This window comes from Colobus angolensis, unplaced genomic scaffold (assembly GCF_000951035.1).
Source record: "Colobus angolensis palliatus isolate OR3802 unplaced genomic scaffold, Cang.pa_1.0 Scaffold14, whole genome shotgun sequence".
Taxonomy (NCBI): domain Eukaryota; kingdom Metazoa; phylum Chordata; class Mammalia; order Primates; family Cercopithecidae; genus Colobus; species Colobus angolensis.
Genome location: NW_012114488.1, coordinates 11,260,056 through 11,278,777, shown reverse-complemented (window position 1 = coordinate 11,278,777; position 18,722 = coordinate 11,260,056). Strand labels below are relative to the sequence as shown.

Sequence of the window (18,722 nt, the reverse complement as noted above, 5' to 3'; positions counted from 1 at the left end):
ATGGATTTACAGCTGAATCCTACTAGAGGTACAAAGAGGAACTGGCACCATTTCTTCTGAAACACTTCCAAATAATTGAAAAGAAGGGACTCCTCGTTAACTCATTTTATGAGGCCCGCATCATCCTGATACCAAAACTGGAAAAGATACAACAAAAAGGGAAAACTTTAGCCAATATCCCTGATGAACATCAGTGCAAAAATCCTTGAGAAAATACTGGCAAACCGAATCCAGCAGCACATCTAAAAGCTTATTCACCACCATCAAGTTGGCTTCACCCCCAGGATGCAAGGCTGGTTCAACATACACAAATCAGTAAAATTTATCACATAAGTAGAACTAAAGACAAAAACCACATAATTATCTGAATAGACACAGAAAAGGCCTTCTATAAAATTCAACATCCCTGCATGTTTAAAACTCTCAAAAAACTAGGTATTGATGAACACATCTCAAAATAGTAAGAGCCATTTATGACAAACCCACATCCAATATCATACTGACTGGGCAAAAGCTGGAAGCATTCCCCTTTAAAACCAGCATACACAAGATAAGAATGCCCTCGCTCACCACTCCTATTCAACATGCTATTGGGAGTTCTAGCCAGGGCAATCAGGCAAGACAAAGAAATAAAGGGCATTGAAATAGGAAGAGAGGAAGTTGAATTGTCTCTGCAGATGACATGATTCTTCTATCTAGGAAATCCCATCATCTCAGCCCCAATGCTTCTTACGCTGATAAGCAACTTCAGCAAAGTCTCAGGATACAAAATCAATATGCAAAAATTGCAAGCATTCCTGTAAACCAACAACAGACAAGCAGAGAGCCCAATTTTGTATGAACTCCCATTCACAATTGCCATAAGGAGAACAAAATATCTAGGAATATAGCCAACAAGAGAAGTGAAGTCCCTCTTTAAGGAGAACTACAAACCACTACTCAAGGAAATCAGAGAGGACACAAACAAATGGAAAAACACTCCATGCTCATGGATAGGAAGAATGACTATCATGAAAACGGCAATACTTCTCAAAGTAGTTTATACATTCAATGCTATTCCCATTAAACTGTCATTGACATTCTTCACATTATTAAAAAAAACTATTTTAAATTTCATATGGAAACAAAAAGATCCTCTATAGCCAACACAACACTAAGCAACAAGAGGAAAGCTGGAGGCATCATGCTGCCTGACTTCAAACTATACTACAAGGCTACAGTGATCTAAACAGCATGGTACTGGTACAAAAAACAGACATATAGACCAATGGAAGAGAATAGAGAACTCAGAAATAAGACTGCACACCTACAACCATCTGATCTTTGACAAACCTGACAAAAACAAGCAATGGGGAAAGGATTCCCTATTTAATAAATGGTGCTGGGAGAACTGGCTAGCCATATGCAGAAAATTGAAACTGGACCCCTCCCTTACATCTATACAAAAAATAACTCAAGATAGGTTAAATACTTAAATGTAAAACCCAAAACTATAAAACCCTAGAAGAAAATCTAAGCAATACCATTCAGGATACAGGCATGGGCAAAGATTTCATGATGAAAACATCAAAAGCAATTGCAACAAAAGCAAAAATTGATGATGGGATCTAATTAAACTAAAGAGGTCTGCACAACAAAAGAAACTATCATCAGAGCAAACAGACAACCCACAGAATGGGAGAAAATTTTTGCCATATTTATCTGGCAAATGTCTAATATTCACAATCTACAAGGAACTTAAACAAATTTACAAGAAAAAACAAACAACCCCATTAAAAAGTGGGCAAAGGACATGAACAGACACTTCTCAAAAGAAGACATACATGTGGCAAACAAGCATATGAAAAAAGCTCAACATCACTGATCATCAGAGAAATGCAAATCAAAACCACAATGAGATACCATCTCACCCCAGTCAGAATGGCAATTATTAAAAAGTCAAGAAACAACAGATGCTGGCAAAGTTGTGGAGAACAAGGAATGCTTTTACACTGTTGGTAGGAATGTCAATTAATTCAATGATTGTGGAAGACAGTGTGGCAATTCCTCAAAGATTTAGAACTCAAAATACCATTTGACCCAGCAAACCCAAATCCCTTTTGTATATAGCCAAAGGAATATAAATCATTCTATTATAAAGATGCATGCACATATATGTTCATTGCAGAATGATTCACAATAGCAAAGACATGGAATGAACCCAAATGCCCACCAATGATAAACTAGATTTTTAAGATGTGGTACATATACACCATGGAATGCTATGCAGCCATAAAAAGGAATGCAAGCATGTCCTTTGCAGGGACATGGATGGAACTGGAAGCCATTATCCTCGGCTAACTAATGCAGGAACAGAAAACCAAACACCACATGTTCTCACTTATAAGTGGGAGCTGAACAATGAGAACACATGGACACAGGGAGGGGAACAACACACACTGGGGGCTGTCAGGGGGGTGAAGGGAGGTAAAACATCAGGAAAAATAGCTAATGCATGTTGGGCTTAATCCCTAGGTGATGGGATGATAGGTGCAACAAATCACCATGGCATACATTTACCTATGTAACAAATCTGCACATCTGCACATGTACCCTGTTACTTAAAATAGAAAAAAATAAAAAATAAATAAATGTAAAAACTTCACCTGTTAAAATAAGGCTAGAATCAGTACAATTATTTCATCCATTAATATTTCATTCTTATAACAGTGAACCATAGCATTTCCTCTATATTTAAATAATTTCTTCTAAAACAGGGGTCAACAAACTAATCCAGTCTGCACCTGTTTCTGTAAATAAAGTTTTGTTGGCACACAGCCATGTCCCCCAGCCAAAAAAAGAAAAAGAAAAAAAAGAACATCTGAACATATCATTGTAAAACAGAAAGGGATAATTTTTTCATAAAAAAAAGGTTGGACCACAAACACCTTTCTATATGCTCTATAATTCTGCTAAAAAGAATAAAAGTAGTGCTGGAAAAATATGCTTACCTATAGAACCACAATAAAAAAAATCACGTATTTCTTACATACTCTATAACTGGAGGTTACATTGAGTTATATTATGTACAATTTAAAATTATGTTTTTAAATTTTTTAACTTTTATGGATTTAGGGGTACGAGTGCAGTTGTATTACATGGATATATATGTAATGGTGGGCTTTAGTGTACCACCACCCAAATAGAGTACAGTGTAACCAGTAGGTAGTATTTCATCCCTCATCCCCCTTCCACACTCCCACATTCTGGAGTCTACAATGGCTATTATTCCACTCTATATGTCCATGTTACTCAAAAAATTAGGTTTTGGCTATTAACAGAAATCAATAGAATTTTTATCACTTTCCCATTTTCTTATTTTAGATATATCTCTTAATTATTATGATTATTTGCTATAAACATTTTGAAATAAAAAGTATATTTGAACCAAATTTTATGATTTTGTTACCCTATGACCAAATCACATTACTTCAAGTGTTTGCCGAGGTCTTTAGGCAAATGAATAATGTAAATATTTAAATAAATAAGTTGCATACCTCTATGCTTTTAATCCTATTCTCAGTGATATCTGAAATTCCAGTATGAACCAAAGTTGTTTTAATTTCTTTTTCCAGAGCTTGTATCTCATCCCACTTACTGAGTATTTCACACCTCTTCTTTTCAACCTTCTCAATAAGAGTAAGTTGGTTCTCATCAATTATATGTTTCTCAGATGATTCTGGGAATATTTTTAAAAACAAAGTATTACTGTGTTTAATATCTCATTATTAATAGCATTATGTATTATTAACAATATTATGTATGCTATAGTATATATAACTATAAAATATAATTCAAACTCAAAGCATGTCAATAAAAATAATCTGACCCAAGAATGAGGGCATTCCTCCTTTAATTCATTCCTCTAATCAGTACATATTTGTTGAACACATTTTTGTGCAGACACTGGGTTAGGTAGAAAGGTTCAATGGTGAATTAGCCTTTTCCAGAGTGTGTGACTAAGCAGTGCAGACCAACAAGAAACAACAAGAGTGACAGTGGCAGAGTAGAAGGTGCAATTATGGTAAGACAAAGGCAAGAACATCAGACACAGCATGAGGAAGGCTCAAGGATGACTTTGCCAGAGAAGTGTGATTAGGTTGAAACACAAAGGATAAAGAGAAGTTAGACAAACAGAAGGGTTTTGGGAGGGAGCAGAAGACAGAATTTAGACATTGAGGGACGATGCTAGGAGGGAAACGGGGGGCAGATCTGAGAAGACTTGTGACCTATGTTAAGAAATCAGTCAAAGCTGTTGAGAGCTTTTAATATGGGGAGAGACACAATCAGATAATGATCACTGTCTCCAGTGAAATTGTGCCCTGCAAGTGGATCAGACAGCACAAGACTAGACTCAGAGACACCTGTTTGGAAGCTATGGCAATCATTCACACAGATTGATCGGGTCAGGATATGTATTAGTCTGTTTCACGCCGCTGATAAAGACATACGGGAGACTGGGCAATGTACAAACAAAAGAGGTTTAATTGGACTTACAGTTCCATGTGGCTGGGGAAGCCTCAAAATCACAGCAGAAGGCAAGGAGGAGGAAGTTCCCTCTTACATGGATGGCAGCAGCCAAAGACAGAATGAGGAAGATGCAAAAAGGGGAAACCCCTAATAAAACCGTCAGATCTCATGAAACTTATTCACTAGCATGAGAACAGTATTGGGGAAACTGTCCCCGTGATTCAGTTATCTCCCACCAGGTCCCTCCCACAACACATAGGAATTATGGGAGCTACAATTCAAGATGAGATTTGGGTGGGGGCACAGAGCCAAAGCATATCAGAATAGCACTCCCAACATGAAGAGAAGTGAAAAATAAAATAAAATAAATAAATAAACTATTTAGGAAATAGAAAAAGAAAATAGACCTTAGTAGTTGACTAGATCTGGCAATGTAGAGAAGAAGGCAACGTCAAAAACAAGCCCTAGGTTTTCGCTCAGTTGTAGCTAGAAAGAAAACAATGAGTTCGATGAAGCATGGAGGAAAGAAAGAACTCGGTTTCAATCCCAACTTGGCCGCTTATTTCAAGCTATGTTGGAAGAGGTTGAGGGGTAGGAGAGTGAAAGAAAGGATTTTACCAGGTAAAATAGATTTGGAATTTAAAAGAAAACTCTTCCAAAGAGATGCTGGACTCCAAAGAATATCAACATTTAAGGAGTACAGAAAGGAAATGGAGACATCAAGTGATCCACTGCTAAGGCCAATTTGTCGTCAATCAGCACAGTTATATACTAATTAGAGTGGTGAGACTTCATTTTTTGAGAAAAAAACAATTACTACTTTTCAATGGGAACAAAACAGTTAGAAATATTAATTACCCTTCCTTGTAGATAGTAAACAAGAAGGAAGCCACTGCCATCATTCTACTTTGCCAAATTTGGAAGAAGGAGAAAATTTGACATTAAATTTTGAAATTTGGGGGAATTAAGTAGACACATGATGAGCTAGCTGAGGGGATAGAAATGGTCATAGTTAAGCTTCTACACAAACTGAAAGAAACTACAAAATAAAGTATGTGTTCTCCACCTTCACCTAAGCTGAAGGTTTCAGCCCAAAACCATCAGCTGAGTTCAAAGAGGCAAAAAGGAGCGTCAAGTCAAGGGAGTGACCTCCGTCCTCACCTCTTTTCTACCCTCAAGACATAACTATAGGGAAAGACTGAGGTATGAAAACGGGGACATTCCACAGCAAATGTGTGTGATTGGAGGAACAGGCTCCCGCGATAGAACACTTTGGGAAAAGAACAAAGCAGGAAGAACCAGGGGCACCGGGTTTGTTCCATCGCAATGAAAGAGTGATGGGAACAGTGGACTAGGCTCTAACATGAAGAAAGGTTACTAGAGTTCTAGAAAGTTAGTCACTCCATCTTATTTTTATTCATCTTTGCCTTTTTTTTTTTTTTTTTAATCAATGACTAGCAGTAAAGCCCTTAAGTTTCTGCCTTTTTGTTTTGTTTTTAAATCGTGGGCCTGTTTTAAGAGAAAGCAAGGAAACAGAAAACACCAAGCTTGGGTCCTATTTCACGTCTGTGAGAGGAACCCTACAAAGAACAAACAACATGGTGGAAGAAGGAGCGAAGCAGGTGACCTCTGAGCCCTGAGAAAGGACGGAAGGAGAAGCAGAGTCAGCCTGGGACAGAGAACAGGCAGGACAAGGTGATGTAAATCAGGTGACAGAAACCTGTGCAAAGACATCCAGCAGGGTTAACAGCACCCGTGCTACTCATAGGTAGAAAAGAGGAAACAGGCAGAAGGGGGAAAAAGGTGGTAAAAGCACTTTGACAAGGATCTTTGAGGCCAAGCTCTACTAAGAACTTAAAACAGGATAGGCCTGTGAGGATATCCTACCAGACACTGAGAAAAAGTATCTAAAAACAGAATATGAGTGAGTGTTTAACAAACTCAGGGGGAAAATGGCATTTCATTTAACAGTTGGGAAACAGTCAAGGTTAATGAGCAAGATACTTAAACTTATTTTTATCATGTAATTGCATTCTAAATTGTATACATTCAAAATAATTTTATTATCTATTTCATAAAATGTTAATATCTATTTCATAAAATATTCATAAAATGTAATTAATTTCCCATGAAATGCATATTCTTCCTCACAAGTAATAATAAAAAGATGAAGAACAAACAGGCAGTGACCACCACGTGCCAGGCCCTGTGATCTTGGGTGATGCGGGTGAACACGTTGAATTCTTACTGCAAAACTCAGAGGGAGCATCAGCATCTCCCATGTTGACAGACAGGCAGCCAAGGCTGTGGCAGCTGAAATAATGAAGGTCACAGCAAAGCACCCATCAGGAGGACATCACACAGACACCTGCCTGATCGTTCCTTCGCAGACCGCAGCAATGCCAGCTCCATCTCCAGTTCACTTCTGAGTCTACAATGTGTGGATGAACAACAGGGAAATATTAGATCCTCATTATATCTTTTTTCTTTTGTCTGTGTTACACCACAAGTCTCTTATAGTTGAGAAATTAAAATAGACCTGCTTACTTTCTAACACAACAGATACTCTGAAGATATTTATTAAATGACAGCCTAAATCAGTCAAGTTAAACAAACAAAATAATACTTTCTTACCAAGATTGCATAAGCCTTTAAAGAGTTAGTTAATTTAAAATAAATGATTTCCTATAGAGTTTATTGATATTTTTTGTTAATGGAATTGCTAAGAAGGAAGAACGCAAAAAAAAATTTAAAAAACTAAAAAAAAAAAAAAAAAATTAGCGTTTTACACTCAAAGTCAAACAACATGTCAAGGGCTATGGAAAGACCTTCCTGATGCTGAAATACACTGCATATTTCCTGCGTATTTTTATTCTGTGCAAAAGATACAATTTACAAATTTCACTATGTTTGAATTAAAAATAAAATACAAGAGGCTGGGCATGGTGGCCCACGCCTGTAATCCCAGCAGTTTGGGAAGCCAAGGCAGGCAGATCACGAGGTCGGGAGACTGAGACTATCCTGGCTAACATGGTGAAACCCCGTCTCCACTAAAAGTACAAAAAATTAGCTGGGTGTGGTAGCGAGGGCCTGTAGTCCCAGCTACTTGGGAGGCTGAGGCAGGAGAATGGTGTGAACCCGGGAGGTGGAGGTTGCAGTGAGCCGAGATTGCACCACTGCACTCCAGCCTGGGTGACAGAGCGAGACTCCATCTCAAAAAAAGAAAAGAAAAGGGGAAAAACCTCTTTGCTTCCTCTGCTTGGTTCAGAGTGACCTACATCAACTATCTTATGTTTTATAGATTCAAAGAGAAAACAAAAAGGAGTCTAGCAGGTATTACATATATTGAGGACAACACTGTGATTCAATTTAAAACATCAACATGCAAATAATTTAATGTCAAATGTCTACAAAGGGCCTAACAGTTTAAGATTTTTACACATATTAGTTCATTTCATCACAGATTAAGAGAGAAATAGGGTGGTTATTATGACCCTCAATTTTAAGAAACTGGAGCCAGGCATGGTGACTCATGCCTGTAATCCCAGTACTTTGAAGGACCAAAGCAGGTGGATCACTTGAGTCTAGGAATTGGAGACCAGCTTGGGCAACATGGTGAAACTCCATCTCTACTTAAAAAAAAATACAAAATTAGTCAGGTGTGGTGCCTGTGGTCCCAGCTACTTGGGAGGCTGAAGTGAGAGGATCCCTTGAGCCTGAGAGGTTGGAGCTACAGTGAACCATGATCACGCCACTACACTCCAGCCTGGGCAACAGAGCAAGACCCTGTCACAAAGAAAAAAAAATTAAGAAACGGGGGATTCAATGGATTAATAATAATGATGAAAATCTTTTCAATATGTATAGTAAGAAAGTTTCATTTCCAGAAAATTTTTACATATTATAGTTTTAACTATCTCTTAGGTTTGTGTTCTATTGCTTTGTTTTTCTTCTTCAGGGACTTTAATTATACGAGAATTGGACATTCTTTGCTTATGTCTATTTCATCTACTTTTTCTGACTCTTTTTATTTCTGTATCTCATTTACACTCTTTTAAATATTTTTCCACTTTTTCCCAATGCCCCTTATTATATTTTCATTCAAAACTACTCTTCCTTGGGTATTTCAGAATTTAGTCTTGACCTATGATATAATTCTGACTTTTTCAACTATTTTTCCCTCAGTTTTTATCTTGTTTTATTTCTTCTTTATTGTTGTTGATTTCTCTCCTTAGTTTTTAAATTTATGACTCAAGATTGTTTTCATATGCTGAACTGCTCTTTCGGGAACATCTAATTTAGCTTGGAGTGCTGTGCTACAGTTTTCTTCTCATTCAACGTTATTATTATTATTCCTTGGTAAGGCAGGGACTTTCATCAGGTAAATCATTTGGATTCTCATTTTCTGTTCTTTTCTCATAGTAGTTTGTATAGACGAAGATTGTTTACACCTCTGCATTTTTGCAGGCTGGACTAGTGATTTGGAGTAGTATGAGAGATTGCTAATTCAAATGGATACTTTTCCATCAGTGTAGCAAATTATGCTATTTTATTATTGATTTCATTTTTTTTTTTTTTTTTTTTTGAGACGGAGTCTCGCTCTGTCGCCCAGGCTGGAGTGCAGTGGCACGATCTCCCCTCACTGCAAGCTCCGCCTCCCGGGTTCACGCCATTCTCCTGCCTCAGCCTCCTGAGTAGCTGGGACTACAGGCGCCCACCACCACACCCGGCTAGTTTTTTGTATTTTTTTAGTAGAGACGGGGTTTCACCATGTTAGCCAAGATGGTCTCGATCTCCTGACCTCATGATCCACCCATCTCAGCCTCCCAAAGTGCTGGGATTACAGGCGTGAGCCACCACACCTGGCCTGTTTTTTGTTTTTTTGGTGGTGTTCTGATTTCCTTTGATAGTCCTGGATACCTTGCTTGTTTAGAGGGGAAAAGGACAGTATGTGGAAGGGTTGTGTGCACCTTTATTTTCCTCTTTTTATGGGTTTTTACATTTTCCTCTCTTGCTCCCTTTTGCCTTCATTGGACATTCCTAAAGGATGCTGCTTTCTTTCCTTTAACTCCCTTCTCACATGTATTATTACCATTTCAAAGTTGTATTCTCACTTCTACCCTCTTCCAAGTAACCCCACCCCACCCCACCACACCCCTGCCATCATAGTCAGTGCTGCCATCAGCCCAGCAGTACAGCTGTGTGGTTTTCTCACTTACATGGATTCTCTCCCTGGAAGTGGTTTTAGAACAATTTTAGACCTCCTTCTAGCTCCACTGTTCTCTCTTCCATGAACTTTTCCCAAAACCTCACTTGCTCTCACAAACAAAGCTTTGCAGCAGACACATGGAAACTGGTTCACTGCCACTGAATGTTTTCTTTTCTATTTTCAGTCATTTTTAAACTTTGGATGCATTTGCAATGAATTCAGTTTTGTTTTTTTTTTTTTGCCTTGGTGTTCACTTTGAACAGAAGTTTAATTTTCTCACTCCAGAAGCAGGGCTCAGTCACCATTGCTTGACACAGTTTTTTGTGCTTCTCCTCCTTCCAGTGCCTCCAAATGGTCAGTCCAGATATCTGCCTTAAACAACCACCTCCCAGTGATCACCCACTATGGGACAGCTAAATACAACCTACTTTCCTCAACCCACTGACCCCCACACCCTGCATGGGCCATGAGAATATGCTGCAGTGACCCAGAAACCACACTCTATCATAGTGTGTGTGACCCCACAGACCTCATGCCTTCTTGCCCTAAACCCACTGATCAGAATTCCCCGTGGAAAACCTGCTACGGTCACACTCTAGACCTGAACAAAAGCCTTGGTCCATCGGTCCGCACTCTCTCTCTTGCTCCCTTACCTGCTGATGGAGCGAGTGTGTTTCAGGCAGCTCCCTACTTCCTACCACCCCTGAGAGGCATGCTGCCCTCTTTTCTCTGGGATCTGTAAGTAACAAATCTGCTATTTAATGTGCTTTGTTCTGTGGCCTTCTCTGTGCCTCACCTGATGGACACACTTGAATGTCACCTTTTACCAGCCAGGGATCTCCTAAAGACTGGTTATCTTGGTAGGAATAACCTGGATACACACCAGACAACGGCCACAAGGGCTTCTGCCAGTGTAGTTGGGTTTCTTGTGAGAGGAATATCTGGTCACAGGTCAGACACTTGGGCATTAAGCCTGAAGGCTAGGATGAAGACACATCCCATGAAGAGTACCCTGAGAACATCCTCCACCAGCCCCCAAAGCCCCATCACGGGAGGGCTAGAGTTCATAGCCACCTTTGTGAGAGAGACCGCAAGACCAAGTTGGAGGCCAGGTGTGGTAGCTCATGCCTGTAATCCCAGCACTTTTGGAGGCTGAGATGGGTGGATCACTTGAGGTCAGGAGTTCAAGACCAGACTGGCCAACATGGTGAAACCCTGACTCAACTAAAAATACAAAAATTAGTCGGGTGTGGTGGTACACACCTTTAATCCCAGCTACTTGGGAGGCTTGAACCCGGGAAATGGAAGTTGCGATGAACTGAGATCACTCCACTGCATTCCAGCCTGGGCGACAGAGCAAGGCTCCATCAAAAAATAAATAAATTGGAGCAACAAATACAACAGTTCTCTGTCTTCTAGTTACACTATAAGGCAAATTTTGTTTTTTGGTTTTGTTTCTTGTTTTGTGCTCTTGAAGATATTTTGGATGTTGTGAGTTTCCTTTAATCTTTTTCAAATCATACAAACAGTGTGCCCTATCCAATTGTGATTTGACTCTGGAAAATGACACAGAGAGGTTATATTAGAAGAGTTTTGTAAGTTAAAAAACAATAAGGGCATTCATATAAGGTGTCTTAGATCTGCAGCCCTCTCGCCTATCAGTCAGTCTTCAGGGGACCACCAAAAAAGACAGGAGATTCCTTCGGAAACCTGCCCAAACTCCCCCCATGGACACACCATACTTAGCAGAAGGTCTTAGTCACATAGGTGATGGCCTGTAGAAGTGGCCAGATGACAGGCATGATATTAGCAAAAGTAGCATGTTTTCAGCAAAGCAGAAATCAATGTAACTGTAGGCTTCAGATCTTGTTACAGGAGAATCTAAACATAGATCAGATCAGTCACTCATGCCTCACCTATCATTCTGCTCCAGGGCTGCTTTTGTGGCTCTTACAAGCGTCCTCAGCTCTTCCCTGGCGAGATCCATGTCTGCCGTCTTCACTGGCCTCTGCCCCAGCGCCTTGAGTTGAGCCAGAAGAGCCTAGGCAGGACCAGGCACAAGAGGTGAGACAAGCACACAGGGAGGGAGGGAGGACTCCCTTTTTTATTTGTCGTTAATGCATTTTCAAGGTGCCCTGGGTTAACATATACATTCTAGTTAAAACAGGTAAATTGGGAGGATTTAAGGGAGGGAGGGCTGTTGGGGCAGGAATGGCCAGTGAAGTTTCCATTAAAATACCTTTTTCAGTATGTTAAGAGTTTATTTTTCCAAGAAATGGAAAGATGGTAGGGAATTTCCCTGTTGGCCTGTGTCGGGGGAAGGACATGCTGGATAAAGCCCTGGAGGCACATTGTTAGTGGCACTGCAATCATTTCTTCTACATGAATGAGAAGTCATGTGAATGCGCTTGCCATCTGCAGATATAAAGCAGTGCTGTGCTCAAATGAGGAGCAACAGAGATCTCTGCCTCTTAGGGGAAGCGCTGTCAGGGTTACAGACACAGAAAGAGGCATCCAGGGCCCTGCTGGCCTGGGAATTTCTTCATGCTCACGTTTGACCAAGATAGGGACGTATGCCACTTTTTGACTCAATCTCAAAACGTAAGGAACAAGGTAGATTCCCCACTGGAGCCTTTGCTCATTCTTATAAAGACAAAGGCTGCTTCTGCGTTATGAAAAGGCTCAGCACAAAGAAAATGGTGCTCACATCTTATTTTAAATGAAGAAGCAAACTAGAACTGATCTCCTTGCAATGCTGTGATTGTTTGCTCATATACAAAAGAAGCAACTATCTTTCCTAATTTATGAAGTAAAATTAATCTTTAAAGTGTATTGAATTCAAAATACCAAAGTTATCTTGGCTACAGTGTTAGATGTTCTTAGGTTTTATAAGTGATTAAGTTATTCTGGCAGTATATTTTCTTATTTGACCAATCACATGTTTAACCCAACCCTAGAGGGAACACCTGGCACACTGTCACCCGTTAAACAAAGAGATCATAGGGTTTGAGTCAGCTTACAGCACACTAGCCATCACAACACATTCTCAGTGTTTTTGCCAGGATAATGACTCGACAATGGTTTTTGGAAACTACTGGCAGAGAACCATTTATATTCCCAATTTATACATAGTTATGTTGCTTGTTTGGCAGTATAAATAATGTTATGCCAATCTAAGGGAAATTTCTTTATCAATAATGTTATTAAGGCAGTATAAAGCTTATCTATAATAAAAAATATTAGCTATTCTAAGTTATGGGGCACACATGGGGCTTCTTGGATTCAGAAAGGTTTCCACTGCTCGTGAAATACAATGCTAGGAATAAGCAGGCTCTATTCAGGCTCTTCGCGATCGATCATCACCTCGTACTGTGCTGCGGGCTGGGACTCCAGGAGCGTCACCATGTAGAGTTCATATTCATCCTGTACAGAAACAAACACAAATTCCACTGGCCATGCATGAGGAGGCCACAGGACAGGTGTTTCATGTGTATAAATAACACGGAAGTCAAGAATGTTCGTTTAGATCATTTCAGAAAAACATAAAATGTTCCTACAATGCATTAAATGGTATACATGCTCACATTGATAAAATCACACCATCTTTGAAGCATATTTGAGCATTAAGTATTGATTACCTCAGAATATCATAAAATGCCATGGGATAAAATATAAAATATTGATCACTTCAGAATGTCATAAAACACCTTGACACAAATACAACAAATTATCTCCTGCCATGCAGAAGCTCTGTGGATTCAGGTTCTACTGGCCTGCCAGGATGAGCTTCCCAGTGATGAAGCATCGCTGGAAAACAGGCCATCAGGTCTCCACCGTTAGGCATTCCTTGTCATTAGGGAAATTAAATATCGCATGGTCTTTAAGCAACATAATCTCAACTCAGGTTCCATATGAAGGACATTGTCTCATTTTTTTTTTTTTTTTTTTGCAACCTCTGCCTCCGAGTTCAAGCGATTCTCCTACCTCAGCCTCTGAGTAGCTGGGATTACAGGCACGTGCCACCATGCCCAGCTAATTTTTGTATTTTTAGTAGAGATGGGGTTTCATCATGTTGGCCAGGGTGGTCTTAAACTCCTGACCTCAAGTGATCTGCCTGCATCAGTCTCTGAATGTGCTGGGATTACAGGCATAAGCCACAGCATCCAAAAATCACTTTCATCATGAAATTACAACAAATCTGTAATTCCATAAGGATTCATATAAAATTACACATGTAATGTTAAATTAATTATTCATTTATTTGAATTATAATAATTAAGTTATGTACAATTTATAAAAGGTTATGTATAATTAGGAAGCTTTAGTGGGAAAATATGGGCTTAAGGAATGAGCTGACTGGGTGTTGATTCCACATGGCCCCTTTATAATTTACGTCCCTGCAGGCAGATAACCTCCAGTCTCTGTGAGTGATGGTCCCTGTCTGTAGAAGGGGGCCTGTGATCCCTGGCAGAATTTCAGTGAGGCTTGAGATCATTCATGTACACAGAACCTCATGCAAGCTTCTCAACTGTTATGCTGAAGATGGATGTTTCTTACCTTAACTTTTTTCAAGAGATCACCAAATATCAAAGAACTGTTACAAATCTCTTCAAAGACTTTTCCAAAGACGTGCAGTCTGTTGAACTGCTGAGGGCTGCAGGTGCAAATTTTCTGAAGCTCCTGGAGGAAAAACAGAGTCAGCCCCTTTCAGGGTGGCTTCATTTTTCTTCCAGAACCGAATTTCTCAGGAGCCAGAGAGGACACAGCTGTCATCACCCTGGAGAGTGGGCGGGCAGCACAGGGGGCCGGTCCCGAGGGTTCTGATCCCTCCCACCATTTGCTGAGTTTCTTTGTCTCCCTGGTCACCCAAGATTCGGGATTTTTTAAAAAATATTTTCTTCTTTATTGACTCCCTTGTTCCCAGTACTCAAGCATTCACTCTCCGCCTCCACAGTCCCCCAAGGCCCTTTCTCTCTTCCAACCCCAAGGCCTGGCTGCTTCCTGGGGGCCTGCTATTTTCTTCTCTTTCGTGCATCGTCCCCATTTGGAGATGATGCCTCCAGTCAGCTGTTCTCCTCTGAGTCGGCAGCCCACCATAGATCTTCCCCTCACACCAGCACTTTCTGTACACACGTGCTGCCTGGGCATACCTCAGGGCGTGACAGTGCCCATCAGCTCTCTCTCTGCCCTCACCGTTCTTCCACCGTCAGGCAGGCAAGCCCTCTCTCAGACCCCTCTGCTGACCTACAAACATCTGATTTACTGTTGCAGCCACATGGCCTCCAATGTGTCTGCGATGGGCCTCCCCCAGCTGACCAGTTCCCAGAAGGCGCCCTCCTTCATTTCACCCAAACTGTCCCCACTGAAAGTGCTAATGCTCTCCGCACCTGGTACAGTACTGCATTCTGCCTGGACGTATCAGGGAAGCCTCAGAGGACGAACCTCAATTCACAGTCGTGGTTGTCTCTGACCCAGGGCACTGCACCAAGAGCACTGACCCGAGAGCACTGCGCGGAGAGCATTGACCCGAGAGCACTGTGCGGAAAGCACTGCACCCAGAGCACTGCACCAAGAGCACTGACCCGAGAGCACTGCACCAAGTGCACTGACCCGAGGGCACTGCACGGAGAGCACTGACCCGAGAGCACTGCACAGAGAGCACTGACCCGAGAGCACTGCGCAGAGAGCACTGCACCCAGAGCACTGCACCAAGTGCACTGACCCGAGAGCACCGCACAGAGAGCACTGAGCCAAGAGCGCTGCACCGCGAGGTCTGCGCTGAGAATACTGCCCCGAGAGCTTTGCCCCGAGAGCTGTGCCCTGAGAGCTCTTTCCCGAGAGCACCGCAGGGCCGCCCTCCTCACCCGCTGCAGCTTTCTTTCGTGGCCCGCGGCCACCTTGCTCCCAGCGAAGTCATTCTTCAGGAGATCTTGCTTGGCGAGCACTTCTTTCTGGAAACGCAGGAACATCCTGTACCTGTCTGCGTTGGTGGCCCCCGCCAGGTAGGAGCTGACATAGTGGTGCCGGTCCCTGGCGCCTCTGGGCCCGGCTTCCTGGTACCGCAGCACCTTCACGTCGGGCAGCTGGAGTTCTTCCCTCCTGCGCCATCCAGGAGGGCCCCGTCCGGGAGGGCCTCCTTTCTTTTCTTCCTTCCCCTCTCGGAGAGCCTCCACTGAAAAGAGATCCTCCTCTGAAGTGTGGGAAAGAGAGGCCTGGGGGTTCAGGTAACTGAACAGCGGGGTATCCTGGGCCTCACTGGGGACCAGCGCCGTATGGATGGTGAAGTGGGCCAGGGCCTCCTTCATCCTCACCACCTTCCCTGTGGGCAGCTCTCCCACGTCAGAGGAAAGCTCCCCCTTGGGCCGGTGGGCATTGGGCCAGTGCTCTAAGACTGTCTCAGGAGGCTGGTAGAGCTTGTTGGGGTTCAGGTGTCCAGAGATGTAGAGGTAGACGTCCTCCCGGTGGTCTTTCTGAAGCCGGTTCAGAAGTGTCTTCAGATTACACAGGGTCTTCACGCCTGGCGTCTCGCAGTGCTTCCACTTCAGGTACACTGGTCAGAAAAGAAAAGGAGACTCTTAGGGATGGCTCTTAGTTCCACAGGAAGTCAGCTGGTGCTCTGGCTGAGAGGCGTAGCCCCTGACCAAAAGAGGGTATACAGAGAAACAGACGAACAGAATACATGACCCGGCCCTTAAAAGTCAGAGACACCCGTGGCGGATCTAGTGTGTTGCTGCAGATGAGAAGCAGGCAGGGCCCCAGGATGTGCAAGCCAGCCCCAGAGCTCCGGGCCCTCAAAGCCAATCAGAAAAAAACAGAATATCTTAATTTGGCAGAGTATTTCTTACAATATTAGCAAAGGCTCTGAAAGGAAAGTGTACAATCTTAATTATAATTCTTAATGACGATGCTTAAAGATGTCTTCTTTAATGTATTTCACATACAGGGGAACACAGAAAGGGTTTTGGTTAAAACCCTCAGTTAATGCTAAAATGTCTCAGGAGTCCCTGACTAAACCCCTCAGTGACCAGTGGCTCGCTCACCCCTTCCTGCACCATCCCCACAGAGCCAACCCCTAGGGCTGTTGAACCACAGTTGCCTCCTCTGCAACATTAGAATCATCATCTCAAACAAAATGGTTGATTGACACACAGATGGAATTACTTTTGGCAAAGAGGCACATGGCCTAGAAGAGATACTCCGTAAATTCTACCCATTTTGGCTGCAGGTCTAGAGTGTAGGCAACATGTTACTGAACACTACAGAGAGAACAGGAGAAGCCCAGATTTGCCCCCTTTATTTGCTGTTTTCTAACCTAAGAAGAAGAATTTCTTTCTGGGACACTGTGTACTGCGATGCCCAAAGGGCAGCAGGCCCATCCATACCCTCCTCAGAGAAATTTCCTCCGTCCATTGAGAAGCAAACCATCCTTCCCCGAGTCCACCGAGGCGGCTGAATACTGGAGCCAATACTTTCAGCAGAGGGCTGCTAGAGAATCGCCCCTGTTGATCAGCTTAGTCTTTCAGAGCAACCACTTAAATGATTCACAGAACAAATTCTCCAAGACAGCGATCATTGCAATTCATCAAAGGCATGAACACTTAAAGCTCTAAAAGGCACCTTGTACCAGCTCTATGGAAGATGGAAGAAGGAGGCAACTTCATTGCTGTTGTGTTATCCTTCGTTTATTTTACTTTCAAGAAGGATTTGAAGCCACCAGCAAGTCAATTGACACAATCATTTTCCCACTTCAAATGCTTTTTCTTTTGATTGTAATAAGACCTGCTCAAGACAGAAGTGGAAACTTCTGTCTGCCATGTTCTTGTAATATATGCCAGGAATCCCCATCGTGGCAATAAGTATTTTATTTTCCTATCTGAAAACATTGTGTGTGTGTGTGTGTGTGTGTGTGTGTGTGTGTATCCTGCCATCTCTGCCTGAGAGAGAAAATAAACAATAAATGAAAGTTTTAAGAATTTATTGGAAAATATGACTCTTTTACAAACGATCTGAAAACAAATTTGCTGTCAGTAAAACCAAACCAACTTTTGAATGTGTGTTGAATAGGATAGGTCTTTAGACTACATTTGGATTAATACATATTGCCAAAATGTAGTATTAAACATTTTTAAACAGAGGTTTTTTATTTATTTTTTTCTTTGGAAATGTATCCTTCCCCCTGCCTGCCACTGACCCCAGAACAGGACAATAGGTCTTTAATGTCAAAATTATTACAAATCAGGCTGGGTGCGGTGACTCACGCCTGTAATCCCAGCACTTTGGGAGGCCGAGGCGGGTGGATCACTTGAAATCAGGAGTTTGAGACCAGCCTGGCCAACCTCGCGAAACCTTGTCTCTACTAAAAATACAAAAATCAGGCATGGTGGCGGTGCCTGTGATCGCAGCTACTCGGAGGCTGAGGCACCAGAATCGCTTCAGAAGCCCATCCCTCCACAAATGAACATTAAGCAAATCTCACAAGCCAGCAAGAGCCGCTCCAGGCCACTTACATTCAGGCTCCAGCTCCTCCGCCATGACTTCCTTCCCTTCAGCTGCCTGGGCTGGGCTGTTGCCGTGGAAACCACAAACATTCTAAGCCCTCCCTAGTTTCCCTCACTGCTAAGCAACCAGGCACAGCCTCTGCTGTGGAACCTCCCTCCAACCCCTCCCCTCTTCTGTGCCTGCGAGTTTCTGGAACAGGGAGTACTGGTGTTTGCTTGCTTACTTTTTAAAGTGAAACACTTTTTGTGATCTGAAAAATATCAAGTATTCTCACATTCCCTAATTCCTCTCCAAAGCCCAGGGGGCAAAAGATAACTGGTCTTCAGGCATCTGCTATAGAAATGTGCAGATTGGACAGTGCGTAACCCACCCAACTGTACCTGGAGATCCAGCACAGAGCAGGTGCCAGTCACTTGGTGATCATTTAGTCGCTTTTTATTATTATCTATGTATTTGCTAGTGGGGAATTGAGGTCCTGTGGGGTAATTTGCCCAAAGTGAGTTCG

At 42.1% G+C, this 18,722-nt stretch overlaps 1 protein-coding gene across 1 annotated transcript in view; it reads right to left on the bottom strand.

The window, feature by feature from the left end:
* LOC105506715 (chromosome unknown open reading frame, human C6orf118) overlaps positions 1 to 18,279 on the bottom strand; it is a 27,367-nt gene extending 9,088 nt beyond the window's left edge. Inside the window, exons 1-7 of the mRNA XM_011934968.1 lie at positions 18,226 to 18,279; positions 15,583 to 16,268; positions 14,276 to 14,398; positions 13,082 to 13,141; positions 11,635 to 11,759; positions 6,882 to 6,940; positions 3,537 to 3,718 (exon numbers count right to left, since the gene is read on the bottom strand). Coding sequence (XP_011790358.1) covers positions 3,537 to 3,718; positions 6,882 to 6,940; positions 11,635 to 11,759; positions 13,082 to 13,141; positions 14,276 to 14,398; positions 15,583 to 16,268; positions 18,226 to 18,250 — 1,260 coding nt within the window. The 5' untranslated portion in view covers positions 18,251 to 18,279. The remainder of the gene's footprint in view (positions 1 to 3,536; positions 3,719 to 6,881; positions 6,941 to 11,634; positions 11,760 to 13,081; positions 13,142 to 14,275; positions 14,399 to 15,582; positions 16,269 to 18,225) is intronic.
* Positions 18,280 to 18,722: the final 443 nt, after the last annotated feature.